The 21,946-nt window shown below is 30.9% G+C and overlaps 3 protein-coding genes across 8 annotated transcripts; 1 reads left to right on the top strand and 2 right to left on the bottom strand.

Annotated features, from left to right (window-relative positions):
- Positions 1 to 4,710: 4,710 nt before the first annotated feature.
- LOC112766452 (large ribosomal subunit protein cL38) lies at positions 4,711 to 5,001 on the top strand. The gene has a single exon (XM_025812353.2). It carries the CDS (start codon positions 4,711 to 4,713, stop codon positions 4,999 to 5,001), a length of 291 nt encoding a protein of 96 aa, XP_025668138.1.
- Positions 5,002 to 6,693: 1,692 nt separating this feature from the next.
- On the bottom strand, positions 6,694 to 12,595 carry LOC112764714 (inositol-tetrakisphosphate 1-kinase 3). Of its 6 annotated transcripts, XM_072223691.1 has the most exons (12): positions 12,047 to 12,595; positions 11,176 to 11,257; positions 10,889 to 10,921; positions 10,544 to 10,684; positions 9,143 to 9,263; positions 8,951 to 9,043; positions 8,591 to 8,710; positions 8,325 to 8,501; positions 7,690 to 7,745; positions 7,510 to 7,594; positions 7,292 to 7,402; positions 6,694 to 7,186 (listed from the first exon to the last, which is right to left on the bottom strand). In XM_072223691.1, the coding sequence occupies exons 5-11, from the start codon at positions 9,183 to 9,185 to the stop codon at positions 7,314 to 7,316; spliced, it is 663 nt and encodes a 220-aa protein (XP_072079792.1). In that variant the 5' UTR covers positions 9,186 to 9,263; positions 10,544 to 10,684; positions 10,889 to 10,921; positions 11,176 to 11,257; positions 12,047 to 12,595; the 3' UTR covers positions 6,694 to 7,186; positions 7,292 to 7,313. The 6 variants fall into 6 exon arrangements, with proteins under 6 accessions (XP_072079792.1, XP_025666252.1, XP_025666253.1 ...); XM_025810467.3 differs by lacking the exon at positions 10,544 to 10,684; XM_025810468.3 differs by lacking the exon at positions 10,544 to 10,684 and having other exon boundaries at positions 9,143 to 9,255.
- A 4,818-nt stretch (positions 12,596 to 17,413) lies between these two features.
- LOC112763990 (uncharacterized mitochondrial protein AtMg00810-like) lies at positions 17,414 to 18,097 on the bottom strand. Its single transcript, XM_025809514.1, has one exon. It carries the CDS (start codon positions 18,095 to 18,097, stop codon positions 17,414 to 17,416), a length of 684 nt encoding a protein of 227 aa, XP_025665299.1.
- Between the last annotated feature and the right edge of the window lie 3,849 nt (positions 18,098 to 21,946).

The raw sequence follows: 21,946 nt of genomic DNA, 5'->3' as shown, positions 1-21,946 counted from the left end.
ACTGATTGGTCTAAGATCCTTTATCTCCTTTGCGCCCATAAAATTCTATTTTCAAATTTATTTGATTAATAATTAATTTATTAACTAATTATTCACTAATTACTCGAGATTTACACTTTGGCTATAGAAACCACTGCAATTTCAATTTAAAAGATAGGGGATATATATGCACTAGTTTGAGATTAGGGTTTATCATTTAAGAATTAATTTGATTAAATTTTACAAAATTATCACGCTGGCAACCAACTAGGCGTCACGTGTCTGCTGACATGTGACTTAACGTCTCATGTCAGCTCGCTTTTGTTAACACTGTTAATAAGAGAAGTGACGAAAGGACTAACGTGATTAACTTAAAATCTTTTAAAAATATATTTGATTAAAAAAACTTTTTAGAGATCAAAATAGAGATCGTGTGATCTTTCAAGAACTAATTTGACTATTTGCTCGACAAATAAAGTTTGATTAGGTAGCAAAAAAATAATTATATTTTAGTCGATAATGAAAATACGATTGGGTGATCAGTGCACATCTTTTGGCTTAGTAAAACTCGTTGATGTTACAATTAACAATTAAAAAAAGATTATATTGCTATTTGTGCCTAACTGTCTATGATCATAATATAACACTTTGCGGTCTAATATGTTATTTTTGAGAAGACATAACAGCCTGCCAAGTGCCAATTACCAAAAGTTTAAGAAATGTTTAGTAATTAACCTACTATTATTATTAGAAAAATATACTCCTTCCTCCTCTAAAATTAAAATAACATATATTTTAATTTATTTAACTCAATATATTTGAGTCAAATAAAATATATTATTTTAATTTCATAAAAAGTATATATTTTATAAATAAATAAAAAAAGAAGAATATATTTTTCATTATTATTATTATTATTATTATTATTATTATTATTATTATTATTATTATTATTATTATTATTATTATTATTATTATCTAGGAAGAAAATTTTCCTAAATCCTAATCTGAATTTGTGTGGTGACAAAAGGGCGTATTTGTGTAGTTGTCACGGTTATTGCGTAATTAAGCAGTTTGCTTTTTCTTTAAAAAATTAAAAATATAACCCACAAATTAAAGAAAAAAAACCATGGGCAGATGATTTGCTGTTTTAGTACTTTTCCAATGTGCACATATTTAATAAAAAGAGGAGTGTTAGGACCAACATTTTTGTTAAATTTTGACCACCATTTAACCATCAAAAGAAAATTGAATGATTCTACACTATTAGATATAATTTTATACTATTAAAAATATCATTGATAACTAATTGATGGTTAAAAATTATAAAATCTGCTGCCCCTAAACTTTCTCTATTTAAAATTACTATAAACTTCCCCTTCGAGGATACAGAGGTGTAATAGGATTGATTCTAAACAAGGGTTTTACACTATTCAAGTGACTTTAGGATTTTCATTATATATATATTGAAAATTCATGTGCAGTCAATTTCATATAAAATTGATAGTTAAAAGTAATTAGATAAAAATTTAATCAAATCAGTTAAATCATTTAACAATTCTCCATATGAAATTAACTGCATTTGAATTTTTATCTATATATATATGGTTATGCATAACAAGATTCTCTGTTGACTAAGATGTTTTTACTAAGATGAAGATAAACGTAATGAATAACGTTGATGTAAGATTTTAAGCCTTGTTGTGTGATATTCATTATTTTTACATGATTTCACATTATTTTGTAATTAAGAGACAATAAGAAAAGAAGTTTTCTATTGTTTTTCAGTCAGATACGATAAAAGATTGTACAGGGAAAAAAATTGGATGGCTAAGGAAATGGGCTATCCAAAAGTATTATATCTGGGTCTTGCAAGAACAGTAGAGAGCTCAATATGCTTTCAACCTTCATAATAATTAAAATGGCTTCTCACGACCACAAAAATTTAAAAAAAAAAAACAGAAAGAATGGGTTTTCACTTTTCAGCCTGCAAGAAATGTGGATTAACTAATTACATAAAGAAACCCCGTGACCAAAAATTAAAAGAAAAAACAAAGAAAGAAACTCGATGTCAATTTATTTGCCTTGTGAGTGTAAAGTATAAAGTGTGATTTTTAATCTTTTATTATTCTCTTTTATATTTATTTTTAGTCCTATTTATAAAATTAATAATAAAAAATCATAATTTATTCCCTTAATTATTAAAAAAATGAAGAGAATTTATTTTCTGATCACACCCGGATTTAAAACTTAGTTGAGATCATGCAGTGAATAAGAATTCTTAGTGTTGTGTGCATGAGTATATCTAAAAATGTTAACATAGAGGTCGAACTTTACACAAGCTTTTTAATTATTTTTTTTATATTATATTATAAAAATAATTTAAGCATGATATGTTGTTATTGATTTTTTGAAACAAAAAATTTACCAACATATAAAAAAATCTTAGAATTTTTTCAATAATTTTGTTTTTAATATAGCAGTTATATAAAAAAATATATAAGGATTAAGTATAATTTTAATCCCTAAGATATATAGATAAATTTTTTTTTTCATTTTTAATATTTTTTTTGCATAAAAAATCATCCCTAAATTTTAAAACTAAGTTTTAGAATCATTCTTTTTACTTAAATATTAAAATTTTGGACCAAATTACTCATAACAAAAAATTATAAAATAAAAAAAGAAGAAAAAATTAAGAGAAGAGAGTATTTCTGCTCCCAAGTCATTCACGATTCACCTCTGTCTCCACTTCTGCCACCATCTCCATACGATTTTGGTCTCTAAGGTAACGACAATGTTAAAACTAAGTTAAATCTTAGGGACGATTTTGTATGTAAAAAAAAGATTGGGGACAAAAAAAATTTTCGACCTATACCTTAGAACCAAAATCGTACTTAACCCAAAACATAACAATATTATTAGTACTCTTTAAAATTACAAAATACTAATATTTTTATAATGTGTTTAGTTAAAAAAAATATTTTAAAAACTTGAAAAAATATTAAATTGTTAATTAGTTAAAAGATGCTAATATCTTATAGCTAGAATACAAGATACAAATATCAAAATAATTAGTCTAAATTAAATAAGATATGACAAAAAAGCAAGATAAAATTTTTTTTTTAACAATATAAATTAAAAAAAAATTTAATATTTTTGACAAGAACAAACATCTAAAATACAAAAATGTGATTATTAAAACATAAAATTATAAGTCATTATCAATTTTCTATATACTAATATGAATGTTAAATACGTTACTATTTTAATATTTTAAAAAATCAAATGCATTTTTAAAAAATAAATAGAGAGAAGAGTATATAGAAATTAATTTTAAAAAGTACAAAAATTTAAATGTATGAAATTAAATTAGTTAAATAAAAATATTTGTAAGTAAAACAGGTATGACTTAAATCCTTTGTATGATAAAAAATAATCACGTATAAAACCACTACACCACATATGATTTATTATTTCCTTAGACACATATCTTGTAACAGATATAGTTGTTCAAAATTCTCAAGGCCGAAGCCACTATCCACTCCTCTGTATCTGTCTCTTATTATGAATGAATTTGTGATTTTATAAATTATAATGCCTAAGATAAAAAATTGTTCAAGCCATCCCATTAAAAAAAAAAAAAACTCAATCGAAAACAATAGTTCCTAATCTATAAGATCAAACAATAATAAATTTTAATTATTTTATTAGTCTCTATAATTTTATTAAATTTATAATTAGGTCTTTATATTTTTGTTTCAATTAAATTTTTATATTATTTTTAATTTTATAATTAGGTTATTGTTAGTATAAAAAATGTTAGAATTAACGAAATACTTTTTTGCAAATTAAAAGATATCTACAATTAAAAACTTAATTAAATCTTTTACTATATATTTTTTTAAAAAAATATTTTATTAATTTTAATATTTTTTATACGGAATAGACTTAATTATAAAATTAAAAATAGTATAAAAATCTAACTAAAAAAATATAAAAACTTAATTATAAATTTAGTAAAATTATAAAGATCAATAATAATAATAATAATAATAATAATAATAATAATAATAATAATAATAATAATAATAGATAACTAAGTTAGGTTGGTCGAATAGCTAATTTATTTTTTTATTTTAACAAGTATAGGGTAATTTTTTTTAAGTTGTTTTGAGTTAAGTCTTAGATGAGGAAAAATAAAAACAATATTACAGTAATATACCATTTATAAAATCATCAAATGAGAATAAGATTATTCTTAATAGCACCATAAATTAGTTTTCCTTATATTAATTATTTAATTGAACGTCATTAAGTAGAGTAATGACGGTAAAATTTTAGTAGTTACTTCATGGGAAAAAATGTAAATAGAAATAATATCATATTTCTTTGGCTAAATAAAACTTAAATAGGATTTTTATTATTATTATTATTTTACATAACAACTCAGGAAACCCTGGTCACCATGGTGGCATGGTCGATCCAAACTTACGCTGGCATCATCTTGGTGGGCCTTTGGGTATGTCTGAGCCCAAAGTGTAAGGATCTGTTTGGGCCAGAACAAAAAAAAAGGGGGCATAAGAAGACAAAAAGAAGGGTAGTTAAGGAATCTAAAATTTTAATACCCAAACAAAAAAATCTCAAAGGATTTGACGGTAAGAGAGATAAGGTGGGGGAATTGGGAAAAACAAAACCACAGAAAAAAGAAGAGTGATAGAGTAGAGAAGCATGTCGACGGTGTCAAGCATATTCGGTGGCAGATTGGTGGTGGCGCCGGTAAGCATCGGCGGAAGTCGGATTCCGATTGGAGTAGGAGGACTGGTGATAGAGTGCTCTTCTCGGCCGAAGAAGAAGGCAACGGCGCACCACATTAAGACAAGGCCACGTAAGACCCAGCCATGGGACATCAAGCGCAAGCCCACTGTATACCCTCCTCTCCCTCCTCTACCTCCTGAATGGTCCGTCGTTATTCCCGCCGCCGATGACTCCGTCACTCCTCCTCCTCCTGATGCTGCTTAGGTGGTGTTATCTTATTGTACTTTTTGTTGTTTACTTTGAAGCTTATGCCTGCTACATTCTCTGTTTTATTTGTTAATTAAATTAAACTATGGTTGCTTCTTTACTTGCCATTTTTTAATTTTTTTTTTTTTACCAAAATATGAAGACTCGAACCCGCAACCTCTTAGATAAGTACGGGAAATTTATGCCATTTGAGCTATTACTCATTGGCTCCCTTTTTTAATTGACACATAAGGAATATGTTAATTAGATTGATGATTGAAGAATAAATTTGATTTTTAATTATAAAACTGAGACTAGATTGGATATGTTTAAATTGAGGAAGAAACTTATTATTAGATGGGGGAGTTCTGCAGTTATCCTTTCTCCTATGGTTACGGATGAATCATTTGTCTTTCTCCTTTGAAGAATTGAAGGCTGAATATGAACACACTAGGATAGATAATGAGCTAGATCATGACTAAAGTAAAAAAACACACTATCCATTTTAATTAATCTATACTCCATAGTGGTAAATTGATGACTTTAGAGTGAAACCAATCCAAATATTGATTTGGTCGTTAAAGCCATTTCTATACTCAAATTTCTGTCCAGAGTTTTAATTTTGGTGAGTTATATGGTAAAGATGTAAGTTTATAGATTTTTCTTTTAATAGAATGAAAGAGAGATTAATAAAAGTAAGATCCATATTTTGAATAATAATAAAATAATAAAAAATAACTATAAAAGAAATTATATTCTCTCTTTATACCACTCCAATCTGTACACTAGATTGCTCCTTTAATTTTATATCAAAAGGTCAAAAACAGTTCTTTTTCCACGTTAAAAAAGGTAAATGGAAAGATAACAAAATAAGTTTTTTTAAGTGAGACTCTAAGGCTAGTAGAAATTTTGTAAACCTCAAACAACACTCGAGTTCAAGTCTCAATGGAAACCGTAGATATTTCACAAGAGTAAGTAGCAAAACAAGGCAAAGCTTTTAGTAACTTTTTTTTTTTTGGATACCTAAACGGGGCATAAAGTCCAAAATTACATCAAACTAATCATCCAAGTCCTACAATGATCATTAAAGATTTGATACAAGGAAGAAGGGGTTATATCAACAAAATGGAAACTAAAACTCTTTTGTAAACCATTCTTTGCTAGCCAATCAGCTGTCCCGTTTCCTTGTGTGTTTGTGCTTAATGATCATTTGCCAATCTCGAGTTAACCAATTCTGGATCTATCTAGCCAAGGTACTTGAGTGCCCCTGAGCTTTCTTCTTATTACTCAGCAGTTCTACCAAAGCAAAAGAATCTGTTTCGGCAACAAGCCTTGGAAGGACGAGCAAACTCCCAGGTTCGAATTGAACCCAGCAATCCATCTCCCCCACTCCGTCCTGGAACTACCCAAAAGTGTAAATTTATTTGCAATTATGGCAAGTGTGCTGGTTAACATCTCAATTAAATGAGCAAGGTTGATTTATATAGGTTAAAGAATTTTTAAGCCTAACCCATCTAATTTTGACTGGTAATCAGGTTAATCATATAGACTTCGGATGCCCCGTATTGAATATATACAAAATAATCGGCTGTGAAAATCTTATGATAGGTAGGAATATTAACAACGTAACGTTTTACATACCGAATATACAATCTACTACACGAGAGAGAGAGAGAGAGAGAGAGAGAGAGAGAGAGAGAGAGAGAGAGAGAGAGAGAATTTATTATAATTAACTTACGCGAGAACGCCTATTGTGCTCAGCCATTTAGCTGAGGTAATTACAACGAGATATATAGCAATAATAATTAAATTTGATTTCTTGAGATCAAAGATTAGGTTGCTAACGTGAAGAATCTACATGTATATACAGCAAAGAACAATCAGTAGTGCACTTGAAACCCTGTTAACTTGTGCTACAAGAAAGGTCGTCTCTCTCTTTCATATTATCATCAGCATTGGTGGTGAGGCACCACCACCAGTCACCATTTTTTCCACGGAGACAGATCCTTCAAGAGTTGCAGAATTAGAGCTAGAGTCTCCTATTTCTTATCAAGGCTAAGCTAGAAACTTCAGGATTTAGCACTCTGCTATGTACTGATGCTGAATGCAATAGCTTCTGTTACTTTTCAGTAGTAAGAATATCGGTTTTTCTGTACCGGCTGATGTTCCCGCCACGCTAAGCGTTCCGGAAGTTGTCCTATGACTTCTCCACACAGTGCAAATGAAGAAATTGTTAGTAATACGGACTAAGAAAGATACTGCCTCTAGCCATAATCTGGAGCCTCAAATGAGAGGCAATTATGCTTACGTTATGATGTCAATTTCATCACTTAGCCAGATTTTTTCTTGTACTTCCCATTCCCCAGCTTCAACAAGAAGTCTGTAAATATGTGTTCATATTCTGGCATTTTGCCATATCCTGCATCAATTTAAAATACCACTTTAAAACAAATACCAATGGCATTTCAAGGTAATTAAACAAACTCAAGGAGAAGTATGTTAACAGTAACATATATTCATTTTTACCAGGAAAGTAGTTTATGTCAATGACGTAAAACCGATCTCTAGTTCCATACTCGCGGATCATATCCAAGTTGAATAATCTAAGACCCTGGATGTGAAAATTAGGACAAAGATTTCATATTTTATTTATAGTCCTAATATGAATAACCATGAAAGCTTTAACTGATAAATTGAGAAAATTACCAATCGCCATCGGAGTTCTGTAGCCAGCTTCTCAAGTAGGGGTCTTGGAGGCAGCTCTGCAGGGTGAAAGATGGAGAAAATCAGGAGAATAGTAAGTAGCATAATTTTTTGTTTTGTTAATAACCTAAATCGTAAGTAGGGCTCAGATTTCCAAATGCAAGCATGAATTATGCCTATGACCACCTAACCTCATATTAGACAAATTAGGAATGTTGTACCACAAACAGGTAAGATATTAGCACATTGTCTAACAGACTGGCACAATTATTGCATGACAACTATGCAAATTGCAAAGAACAATGCGTCAGCCCAGAGGCACCAATCAGGACAAGGACAAATTTGTTTTGGGTATCTCTTCTTTTAAGGGGAGAATAAGAAGGCCTGCTTGAGTCCACAATTGGAGGTCTATTGAAAGCCTTGGATCCAGAATCATCAATTTTACCACATGTAAAGGAGGTCATGCATTGCATTTCATACAAAGCAGAGCACTTTTTTTTTTTGACATAACTATATAAGAGCCTCCTCACGGAAGATCAAATACAGACCAAACAGCCTGCCAACTCAATCCTTTCCTGAAGTATATCTATTACACTTTGAAAGCATAGTCAATTGGCATTTAGGACATGATAACTTACCACCAACAATGGGGTCCAGATCCGCATCATCTGCTGAAGCTGCAGCACAAGAAACCCTTGGAAAACGATATATGCCAGCATCCTTGGAGTGCTCCCACTTGGAAACATCAGGTAATGAAAACCGTCTGACAACCTTTATTGCATCACCAACTATATAAACTTTAAAGAGAACACCTCCTACACCAAAATAAACGGCACCTGTTATTCACTTGGGATTCAAATAATGTAAGAGTAAATCATTGCCAAACAAATGGAAATTTGCTTACCATGGTTGACAAACTCCTGAAGAACAAAAGGAGGTTCAAGTTTTTGAAGAGAGTATGGCTCATAAGCAAGGGATAATTCATGAGACTTTGCACTTCCATCGGCAACCAGTGGCTTTGCAACTGAAATGATTTGGAATTAGAAACATATCAACGAGAGTTCAAATTTAAGTATCACATATTTACGTGATAACTAAGCTGACCAGATGCAATAAAGATAGGATTACAATGCCTATGTTCACTAGTTTTGATGACTGTGTCTCAGAAATCCCTCATACTAACAAATGGCCATTTGCCCATGCTATGAGAAATCGCAACTGCAGCATATAAAAGTAGTTTAAGAAAATACCAACATATAAATACCTAGAGGTAAATTCAGGCCAGCTCTGTTGACCAACTCTGGGACGGCTGAGGCGTCTCTCTTGATAACTAATTGCCGAGGAACACCAACTTTCCCTGAAAGGATGTTTTTATGAGCAAGTTTATTATTGATTAACTTAATAGCAATTCTCTCCAGCTGTACTTAATCAAAGGTGAAGGAAGAAATAGAAATACCATAAGAATCAGAAAAGTTCATCTCAGCAACAGCCTGAAGCATGTGTTGACGGTTACGTAAATGTTGTATGCAATCAGGAGGATCCAGAACAGTAACTTCTGGGTGTGATTGTCTATAATCCTATAAAAAAGTTAGTAAAAAAAAAGAGTAACCAAAGGAGTTAAGAACTGGAAAGGGAAGCCAATGGATTCCAAAAGTTACAAAAATAACTAGAATAGGATTGGCTGTGAATTAAAAACAATTAAACATGTATGAAGCAGCAGTGATATTTCCCAAATGAATTATCAGAATATTTATTCTTATATATACAAGCACAGAAACGAAACATACACCTCGCTTTTAATTAATACCTAGTAAACTTAACATTTTCTTCTAAACAAAGCATCCACTCCAACAAGAAATATTCAACATCCATGTTCCTTTCAATTTTGGGTACATTGCAATGATCACTTGAATGCTATGTCCATTATACAAGGATTCTGGACACAAAGCAAAGAGGATGTCTTTACTAAACTTTCATTCATTCAAACATGAGAGCCGCACTCTACTTAATAATTAACTGACTAAGAAATTACACGTTCAATGATTTAATTATATGGCATTTTGGAATATATTTACAATTGTGTCTTAAATTATAGAATAGACCAAGATATTAGAGAAATGGGTTCTCATCTATATTCTATACTGCAATAAAATCTTCACTCAACAGAAGAGAACAATTCTGTAGGATAAAACGATGTTTTTCTTTGAAAAAATAAAAAAGACAAATGAATAGCAGATTAGCAAGCTTTCGAGAAGAACAGGTTCGAGTCTGTGGGCACTAAGTGACATTAGCAGAATAACACAATGTGAACTTAAAAAGAATGTCCTAAGAAGAACAACCAGACATTAGCTTCTTGGGCTATGCATGAATCCTATTTTAATATGTCATCTTAATTCCGGCAAGCATTCCTATTCTACACTACACATCCTTTTAAGAATTTGTGGTCATATCTTCATTTATCAATGCTACTATGTTTTTCTTTGTTCTGTGTTTATGCTTTAACCGAACAATTCAGGTATTACTATAAATTTCCATGAAGAGTTATAGACACAATCATTCAGTTGGTAACATTTTATACCAGGCAGCACTCATTGGTTACTAACAGGCCAGACAATCCAACAATCTATGTTGACTGATCAGAATAGTGAGGATGGAATAATTAGCAAAATTTATATGTACTTGGGAACTATTACACCTAAATCTGATCCAAAAGTACAGCTAGCACTATATGGCCTAGAGGATCAAACACAAGATTGGAATTGGTATGGCATCTCTCTTAGGCCTTAGCCATGCAAAAGTGTACCAAGGCACCAAGGAGAAATGAATCTAGCTCAGAGTGTGTAAAAGAAGAAAAAACCTTTTGAAAAGACTTGTCAAGAAAACCTGAGAGAATGAGCTAGATGGCCATGAAAATAGTAACATCCTCACTTGCAGGGACCTTGAGGCCTCTACCTCAACTACTGGACCATGATTCATAATGAGTAATTGAGGAATCACTCTGCAAATTGTGTCAGGCAGAAGTTAAAAATGCTAGTCAAGTTAGTTGGTGACGATTGACCAGCCTTTCCAGTGAATTTTTTTTTTTTTAAATCCCAATTAGCAAAAGTTACATAAGAAAACAATACCAGCAACAAGCATTAAGCCATTAATAATGATGATCAACACAATAATTACATACGACGAGAAAATTAAAGGGACCAACCTCAAGAACCTGGCGCCACTCTTTGCATGATAACTGCATTTGTACAATGGAGAGCCAAAAAAAAAAAAAAGAAGGGTAAAAAAACATAAGAGTGATCAGTAATCAGTCCAAACTGAACAGGGATGGTTAATAGTTAGAGCACGTGATGTAGTACTATAAACAGTGAGCACAATAAATTGAACTTTTTGTGTGTCAACAACAGCAGATGAGAACCAATTAAATTTTGATTTTACTTGAAAAAGAAAAAAAAAATTGGGAAGGAAGTTCATGGCAAAAGGAATTATAACCTTATGTAACACTATATCAAAAGGACCTTGCTCTGAAAGAGGCCTATTCTGGTCAATGGCTACAAAGAGTATCCCCTTGTTCCTGCATAATAATTTGTAGTAATTCAAATCAGTAACAAGCTAAAGACTACAAAGAACAAAGATATACCAGAGAGAAAAGCAGATACAATACAATCCTTGTATTCAGTGTTCTTAAGGTTCACAGACAACTCTTCCATGCAAAATCATAACCAAAGTTTGCAATTATCATTTTTTATAAACAGAATATAGTTTCTTATACTTTTTATGCAGGACACCCAACAAAGGAAGCATACAACTATCATATCACTAGTACAATCAATGAATCAGCATCTTATGTATGTTTCTAAATAAGTCAGTAAAATTTAAATCCTTCCAAAAAGCAAATTATAATTAAGTCATTTGAATCCATCCCTCCTCCTCCTGTATAATAGTTTTGTGTAAGAGCTTTTGTTTTGATGCTACAGTTCCCACTTCCCAGATAAACATAAAAACTGTTCAAGAAAAATAAAAATATCTTTGGGGTCATTATAGCAGATGCTCCTATGGTTAGAAAAGTTCCTTTCACTTTCTCGCCAACCAATTGAAAACGACGCATGCTGGAGGAATCTCATCGGATGAAATGAGCAACACATTTAACATTCTTTGTCCAAACTCGAATGTGATCATGAAAAGCCACTTTTTCCTCCCAACATATTTTTTCAAAAAATGAAACTGTTAATTACAGAAAACAACAAGAAGAACCAAGTAGAAACTAGAAACTTTTATTGACAGAACAAATTTCTTCGTATTTTGCTTTATTATTATTATTATTATTATTATTATTATTATTATTATTATTATTATTATTTACCTAGCTAATCCTTCAAGCTTCGGCTGCATGAAGCTCTTAATCTTCTTTGAAGTAAGAGCGTAACCAACAACTACGAATTTCTTCGGCGAAGAGAATCCAGCATTCACCACCGGACACCATTGATCTTGAACCTCCCCCACTACCTTCTCCTCCTCCTTCTCAACCTCATCCATCAGCCTCATACTCACGCACCTAAGAATCAAAACCCTAACACCTTAATCAAAATTCCTCAAAACAATTTCCCGATACTCGAAACCGCGCAGCGATAATCAAAACAAGTGTCACGAAAAATCGAAATAGAAGGTGAAAGAAGAGAACGAAATCAATCTGATTAGGGTCAATTTTCTGGAAGAAGGGGGAGAGAGACTCGGAAAAAGGTGAATTGGAATTGGTTGGCACAAAATAAAGAGAGAGAATAAAAGAAAAATAGAGAAATAGAGCTTTTTTTTTTTTTTTTTGGTGGGAAGTGAACCTGAAATGTTTGTGGGGAGAACAGAGGAAAAAAAATGAGAGTAGAGTGAGGGAATGAGAGTAAAGAAGGAATGAATTGGAGGGGAAATGAATGAAGAGGTATTTATAGAGAGAGAGAAGAATAGAGTGAGGGATCGTGTGATAGTGAGGTGTATGAAGTGCTGATGCAGGTGACTGGAAATAAAACGTGATCATTCCACGCGTTGGAATCACGCTGGCTGCTTCTGCTTATTCTTATGCTTTGTAATTTGTTCTGCTTAAAATATAAAAAGTTTAATTAATCTGTTGATTTCTATAGATTTGTAAAATTTTCAATTAGGTCTCTATATTTTTTTCTTTTAATTGAGTTTTTGCATCAAATTTTTTTTTAATTGGGTCCCTTCACTTTTTTTTCCTTTTATTTAGGTTTTTATATCAATTTTTTTTTTAGTTGCGTTCCTATCAAATTAAGCCAATTACTACTAAGATAGACTTAATTGAAAAAAAAAATTTAGTGTAAGAACTTAATTAAAAAAAAAAAAAATTATAGGGACTTAATTGAAAATTTTATAAAACTATAGGGACCAATAGAGTAATTAAACCAATATAAAAATAAGAACTTAAAGTATTCAATGATATAATGTTATCGCATTAATAAAAATAAATATTTTTTATATTAATTATTTAAAAAAATAAATATAATTATATAATTATTATAAAATAATTTACACTATTAATATATTAAAATTAAATTCTAAAAATATTATATTATTCACAATTTTTAAATTGAGTGAGTAAATTATTACTTTTAATTATAAAAAATTTTAGTTCTAATATTTTATTAATATAAAATCTATGTAATACATTTTTATGGAGAATTCGAATTTTATAAGAATATATTAAATTTTTTAATTATAAATCTTTACATTTTTTACGTTATAATTTATTCTTATAAACACATTATATTTCTAGTTTTTTCCTTTTCTTTTCCTTTTTTTTTTTAAGTGAACCAGGTAATAGGTAATAAACTACACATACAAATAGGTTAAAAATGATTAGTAATATAAATAGTTTCTTAAAAAATTATATAATGAATTTATAGCTCTTGAGAAAAAATAAATAAATAAGTTTCATCCCGATGAACAGCAACAATGAATTTATAAATCTAACAAAAAAATGAGTTGTGTGCATAGTATCGCATAATAGACTTATAAATTTTGTATTTTAATTTTTCAATAATTTATTTAATATTTTTCTTGAAAACTTATAAATTTACAATTTGTTTCCTGACTTTTTTAATATTTTATTTTTTTGTAAAAACTTATAAATTTATAGTAAAAATTCTCAAATATCTACTTGTCTTACTGCTCGTTAAATAACCAGTTAAGTGGCTTAGGGTTAAAGAAAACATGTAAGATAAGAATTGATGATTATGACCAAATCTAAGCTAAGCAATTTGCCACTATATTCCCGTAACTATAAAAATAAAACAAGAAATAAATAAATAAATAAATTAGTTTTTTTTAATCTTTAATTCGATAAGACAAAAATTAATCTACTATAGATTTGAGCTTTATTTAAGAGTTTGTCATTAATCAATAAATTGATGTATGCACAAGATAAAATTTAAATTTCTCGACACTTGTTTAAGTAGACTAATAAAAACTAATTATTAGACCAATTAGGATAAAAAAATATAATCAATATACTAGCTAACCAAGTTTTCTAGGGTCAAAATAGTATTATATTTATACTCATTAAAAGAGGAAAAATTGTAAAAATAAATAAAGTGGTAACATTATATAATTCAAATTGGTGGCTACGTAAAATTTGGTGGGACATTATTGATTTATCGTGAAAATAATAGTTTAATAGATATATGAAAAAATAAAAAAATAATTACATTATTTAGCAAAAAAATTACATACAAATAACAAATTCTAAACATTTAGCAATGAAAAAGTTTAAAATGCAATTTTTTTCCTCTTTGGCATATGAAAAGTAAGTTTTCAAGGATTGTGATATATGCAAGACATGTGTGTGGCTCTTGGCACTTTGTCCTCTTTTTGTGGATTGTCCGAATGTACATGTTGATTTTTGTCTTCTACATGCGTCAAATGTTTTTAAACAGGGTCATAACGGGGGAGTACAGGTCGGTTTTGTTTGGGTTTATAGTAAAATTAGAATCGAATTGATCAAAATATAATTGATTCGGTTTGGTTTGGATTTGCATTTTTTGTATACGTATCTAAATCAAACCAAACCAAACCGATTAAGAACAAATTGATTCGATTCAGATAATTGGGTACCCGATGACTTTGAAATTCATAAAAAAAAAAACTAAATTTTTATCTTAAAAATTCAACAAGTACAATAAACATGTAACATCAATAAAAATAATCCAAACATGTTAAACACCAAATACATTAAAAACTAAACTCATTAAAATTCAAACATATTAATAATGAATAATCATTGTCTAATGAAAAAGCCATATATATTTTTTAATTTTTTATTTAATTAATATATGATCGGGTTCGCGGGTTGGTTCGGGTTCCGCACCTCCAAAACCGATACCCGAACCAATTACTAACAAAAGTCATCGGTTTGGTTCGAATTGGACCCGTTAGTTTCAGAACCAATTTAATTAGTTCATTTCGGGTTCGAACGGGTAATCAGTACCCACTACCATTTTGGTGTCTATGATGAGTATGGTGTTTTAAAAAATATTGTTAAAATTTTAAAATAATAATTTTTTATTAAATAATATTTTTAAATTGTTATTTAAAAAAATTATTAAAATATAAAAATAATATAATTTTAATTTAATAATATTTATATAATCATCATAACATATTGATACTAGAATCCATCTTTTTAATAATGATGTGATTTTATTCTTTTCAATATTCAATCATCAAAATAGTGATAGTGGATAACAGATTTATTTTATTTTGATCTTGTATAAGGGTTAAATTTATTACAAATATCATCATAGGTTGAGATATAAATTATTTGAATGATAATAGGTTAGTTTGTTGAAAAAACCAACCATTAAATTTTCACCTTTTTAATTTCATTATGAGACAAAGAGAAGAGTGAATTCAACTACATAAGAGCATTACTGTAAATAAAAGAATATGATAAGAGTAATTAAAGAAAAAAAAAATCACAAATAATCCTTGTTCAACTCGTGTACTCCTTTATTTCTTCAATTTGATGATATAAAAAATTTCATAAATTTGTACCACCATATCTTAATATGGATCAAAATTATCTAAAACGAAGAAATTAGTAAAATGATCAAGTAAAAAATTAATCATTCTTAAATTAAGGTATTAGAACACATATTTTATAAAAAATTATAAATTAATAATAAAATTAATCATTTATTTTATTATTTTACTAATTTTTTTACTTTAAAAATTTAAATTTATCTTAATATATCTCTGTCTTTATATTTATATATATAGCGTTTTAATTTTGATGTATCGATAATGTTTTAATTGGAATTTTTTCTCTTTTTTTTTTTTAAATGTTTTAATTTATGCTCTTCTTTTCTTCTTTTTAATTATGGGAAAAAGTGATATGCTCAAATAACTTAAAACATGAAAGAATCAGCACTTTGAAAAGCAAAAAGAATAATTAAAATAAACCAATGCAAAGACATAGGAGATTCTATTATTCTTTATCCAATAAATTGAATGTGAGCATAAGCATATTTATCCATAATGGAATGTTCTGCACTCAAATAATAAGTTTATAAAAAATATTTGCGATATAATAGAAAGCCAGTTGAAAATAATTTAAAATTGCTTTATTTTGTATTTTTTTAATTATTGTTTGCTTTGTTTTGTGTTTTTTAATTATTATTAAAATAATTAAATAATATCAAATATAATAAATATGTAATTATAAATATCATAAATATTATAAATATAAAATTATGAATATTAAATAAAATAAAATAATATAATATTATTAGCTCCCTAAAATTATATCATACAATTGGTAGTATGTAATTAATTTTCTTCACATATAGAGAAGAGATGCTTATCTAGACATCTTTCGTCAAATTGTTTTTGTTTATTTTCAATGCATTATTAATATCGAATAATGGAAAACCCATATGCCACTTAGGAATGTGCTTTTCTTTTGTGACAAATAACATAAATAAAAATAACAAGATCAAGTAGAACAAAAATATTTATTAAAACAATATTGATATAGTAGTTTTAACACTATTTTTGTCACTATTTTAATAGTAATTAACAACAACAATAATAATAATACCAACATACTGATTTTTTTCTGAATGTATAAAATTTATAATGATAGATTTATTATAGAATGGATAAATAAAAAAAATTGACCATAGAAAAAAAAGAATTTAATATATTAGATATCACTTTAGTCTCCCTACAATATGGCAAAGAATGAAACCTAAGTTATAAATTTCAAAGTGTGTAACCCCACCATTAGAATAATCTATTATTATTCTTTTAGGATGTGATATACCTTGATTCCTCTATTAACACAATTAAGTTTATATGTAGGTTGTATAAATAATAATAATAATAATAATAATAATAATAATAATAATTTAGCTAACGAGCCAAACAATCTGAGCTTGGAAATGCAGGTCTGAAACGGGCCAGGAGGTAATAGTTTAGTGAATACATATGCAAACTTGTTTGTTGGAATGAATTGGCAGCAATTTGACTAATCCATTGTGAGTCTTCTCACACAAAATGTGACAACCCATTTCGATGTGCTTGGTATGTTCATGGAAGACAGGATTAGCAGTGATGTGCAATGCAGATTTGCTGTCAAAGTATAATAATATAGGCTTCGAGAGGGGTATTCTGAATTCAATCATCATGAAAGCTAGCCACTATGACTCACAAACAACCGCTACTAGTGCCTTGTATGGTTGTATTCTGCCTCAGAGGAGGAGCAGGACACGGTCACTTGTTTCTTGCTCTTCCAAAAGACAAGAGACGATCCCAAAAAGAAACATGTCCCCGTAACTAATCGCCGTGTGTCTAGACAGCCAGCCCAGTCTGAGTCAGAGTATGTAGTTGGGCACAAATCGAAAGATGTAAGAAAAAATAGACCTCGGGCAGGGACAAGCCTAAGGTATTTCAATACGCGAAGCACAGCTTGGTGGTGAGAAATGGTGGAACAGTCGAGGCATTGACTCAGCTTCCCAACGGCAAAACTAATATCAAGCCTCGTGTTGGTCAGATATAGTAAGCGGTCGACGAGTCTTCGACAGAGGAAAATATCTTGGAATGGTGCAGCACAATCTTTGGAAAGTTTGGTTGAATAATCCATGGATGTGGTGACAGGCTTGGCATTGGTCATGTCATATTCAGAGAGCAAGTCTAGAACGTATTTGCGGTGGTACAGTGCAATGCCTTTGCTGCTGCGTGCCACTTCCATCCCAATGAAGTACTTTAGTTTTCCTATATCCTTAATTCTGAATGCATCATCAAGTACCTTATTGATCCTGTTAATCTCCTCTAAACAATTTCCAGCAAGCACTAGATCGTCAACATACACAAGTATTGCTGTGAAGGTTAAACAAAGCATAATCATGCTTTGATTGTGTGTAACCGGAAGCATTAAGTTCGAAATATAGATTTTCATGTCAATGCCTACTAGCCTACTTTAACCCATAAGTGACTTGTCCAATTTGCACACTAAATTAGGGTTTGAGACAGACAATTCTAGTGAAATTTTCATGTATACTTCTTCGTGCAAATTTCTGTGTAAAAATGTGGTATTGACATCTAGCTACTGGACATGCCAATCCTTTGCATAGCAGCTATGGAGAGGAGGATTCGAATCGTTGCACCCTTCACAACTGGGTTGAATGTGTCGAAATAATTAAAGCCTTGTGTCTGGGTGAATCCTTTAGCGACTAAACGCACTTTATGCCTCTTGATCGTGCCATACGATTTGAATTTGATCTTAAATATCCACCTACAACCAATAGCATGGTTTCCTACTGAGAGTGTGGTTAATGTCCAAGTTTTATTTAATTTCAGTGCATCTAACTCAGCTTTGATCGCATCCCTCCAACAGGAATGTGCTATGGCCTCATCGTAGTGCTTAGGTTCATGCAACTCTGAGACTGCTAGGGAGAAAGCTTTGTGTGTAGGTGACAGCTGTGAGTAAGAGACATGGTTTGAGATGGGATATTTGTTAGATGATTGGTGCAGTGGTGTAGTGCTAGTTTTTCAAATTAGTGAATTGCTAATTAGTGAATTGCTGAAAGTATCTGTTGTTCATTGATTGTTGATATTTGGTGCTGTTTAAGTTAACTGTTGATGGAAAGAATTTGTGGCGCATTCCAGTTATAGATGAAACTCTGTCAAAATTTTTATAAAAATCTCTATATATTATGGTTATTTGCTTCTGAAGTTTTAATTTATATTTTCATGTTGGTTTGTCTGTAGATTATTGATAGGTTTGCATCGAACAACAACGCATATACTAAAGAGATGATCAACATCATCAAGCTAATGTATGACCACCCCTGGCCCAACTACAAGAAGATCTCCTCTGAGACTAGAAAGCGATGGTTTCAAAAATGGACGGTAATTAATTTTTTGTTTTTTAGTTTCAAACCTTTTTAGCTAGTTTATATTTTCTATTTTTATTAACTAGTTTTAAAATTTTTTTACGCAACTGCACTTTATATGGGACGCCTCTCACGATGTCCTCATTAGGAATATATATGACCATCGAATGGGTCGGCGGCTACAACAGATGCTGGAGGATGTTCGTGAGGGGCGGGGCCACCTGATGACCTGGCTCCGACCGAAAATAAAGAAAGCTCTGTTAGTTCACTGGGAGACTGATGAGGGATTTAGGCATCGGTGTCTTACCAACAGAGCTAACAGGGCATCGACCAGGTAGTCCAAGTATCCGGCAGCTCAGCGACCTTCATGAAGATTAAGGCCAGACTGCTATGTAGTGTCTTTAATTTCTATATTAACTTAGTTATATTCTAATAATATTGTTTTAATGCAACACGTGTAGTCGAAGTCGTTGGATTGCGAGGCGACATTGGCAAAGATGTTCAAGTACACCCACACGTTGAAAGAGAACAAAGTGAGATTTGCTGATCGGCGGTCTCAAGATCATTATGTGAGTAAACATACACCTAATCTTCTAATATATAATTAGAGATTAACTGTATAGTTGTCGTACTAATCACAATAAGATGTGTTACGTAGGAGTTCTACATGCAGAGACTAGAGGTCGCAACTCAGCAATCTCAGCAAAGTGGGGAGCACGCCGCCGATAGATATGCTACTTCAGTCATCGATCCCTATGTAGTTTGGCACAAGACCGCCTCAGCGCTGTACAAGAACTGCGTATATGAGTTGGATTAGATAAGGCAAAAACCCGCCTCTACCCACCCCATTGCCACCTCTAGTTATAGATAGTATGGATATTCTTTAAATGTGGTAAATACTAAATTGGTACCTAAAAATTTTTGGCTCTGACTTTTGTTATTGACAAAATAATCCTTAAATAATTTTAAAATTTGACAAATATGCCTCTAAACTCACTGAAGCACATTTTTGACGAGAAGGATGCTGAGGTGGCCACCGGATTTTGATGATATGGCAACCTTATTATTAAATGTATATACCAGGGTGGAATTTTTAATTAGTTACCAATTTAACCTGGAAAATCCAAAATCTCCCCTTTTGAACCCTAATCCCCTCTTCCTTCCCAACACACTCTCTCACTCTCTCAATGCACTCTCCCCAAAAGGGTAGTGGAGCTCAACGTGGCGCCTCAACTTTCTTAGTTTCACATAGCCACTGTCACTGACACAGTACAGTCGCCATCTTGTCGACGGGTCTTCTGTGTCCATCAGCTCCTATGTCGTCTGTCGCCTTCGTCGGCCTTGTGTCGTATGTGCACCTTCACCGCTGTCGCCTAGCCTAAACCCACTCTCCGTCATCCCTGCATCTTCACTGTTCTCTCCTCAGCGTCACCTCGCCGGTCTATGCTTCGCGGTGACTCGCTTCCTTCCTTGCGGTCAAGCATAAGAATAGACACACACAGCAGCAGCAGCGTCTCACTCATATGCCTCGTCTCCCTACTCGTCTCCATCACCTCTCTCTATGTTTTGTCTTAGCTCCGCTGTAATGTGTCTCCTCTGTCTCTGGTGCTTTTCTTCTGACCTTGTCTAAATTCGTCTCTTGTTTATGTGGTGTCTGTGTTGAGATTTATTTTATTTTATTTTATTTTGATTGTTATATATGAATATGTTTGTTTTCTTTGAACTTTATTGTTATTGATCTTTTTGAATTGTAAATTAATCTGTAGATTTGGGACAATTCATGATTGAAAGAGTGAGAGAGTGTGATGGGGAGGGAGGATCTTTTGCTGGATTAGGATTCATGAAGATTTCCAGGTTTAGGACAACAAATGATTGAGAGGGTGCATTAGGAAAGGAAAAATTAGGGTTTAGAGGGGAAAGAAGATTTTGAATTTTTCAGGTTGGACTAGATAATTAATTAAAAATTCTACTTTGGTATATGCATTTAATAAAGTATTCATATCATCAAAATTTAGTAGCCACCTCAGCATCATTTTCGTCGAAAATGTGCTCCGGTGAGCTCAGAAGCATACTTGTCAAATTTTAAAATTATTTAGGGACTATTTTGTTAATAATAAAAGTCAGATACCATTTTATCAGCGCCAAAATTTTTTGGGTACAGATTTAATATTTACCTCTCTTGAAATTAAAAATGTTAATTATCAAATTTTTTTTCTTCTGAAACATATATAGCGCATTATTATGAGTTATTTTAATAAGCGAAAGAAAACAATAAAACAGATATTTTGATATGCACACAAATTTTGTAGTGCTTTTCAATGGCCATCTTTTGGTCGTGTTGAAAACGACACCCTTTCATCTAAATTTTGGTCATTTTTGTTTGAGGTGGACCATTATTGATGAGAACTTAACCAAAAAAGTTTGAATTATAATAAGAAGACCTTACTTAGATTTAGTATAAAATAATAGAAGTCATTGCTATTATAATGCTTAAAGAAATCATCAAGATAGAAAGAGATTAGAGAATCACTAATTTAAATTAGGGATATGATTTTAAATAAGCCAAAGTACTATTGGTGAAGGAGTGTAGCCATTTGGAAACATGTGATGAATCGGCGAATCATTATATTGAAAGGGGAAATCATACCTTTTACATATAAATTAGAGAAATTATAATAACATCATATCTTGAAGTAGATATTTTACCTTATATTTAAGTGTATCATATGATTATTTTTGTCAAATTTAATTAACGAAGTATATCTTTTTTAACGGGGATGAAAGAAAATCTCTGTATCAAGATATATATATAAAATGAGAATTGAAACAAATGGTAAAAAGTAAAATTCCAAAGGTATATA

The sequence above is a fragment of the Arachis hypogaea genome, chromosome 17, assembly GCF_003086295.3.
Source record: "Arachis hypogaea cultivar Tifrunner chromosome 17, arahy.Tifrunner.gnm2.J5K5, whole genome shotgun sequence".
NCBI lineage: Eukaryota > Viridiplantae > Streptophyta > Magnoliopsida > Fabales > Fabaceae > Arachis > Arachis hypogaea.
The sequence above is the reverse complement of the archived record's forward strand: the minus strand, read 5'-3'. Positions and strand labels throughout refer to the sequence as shown.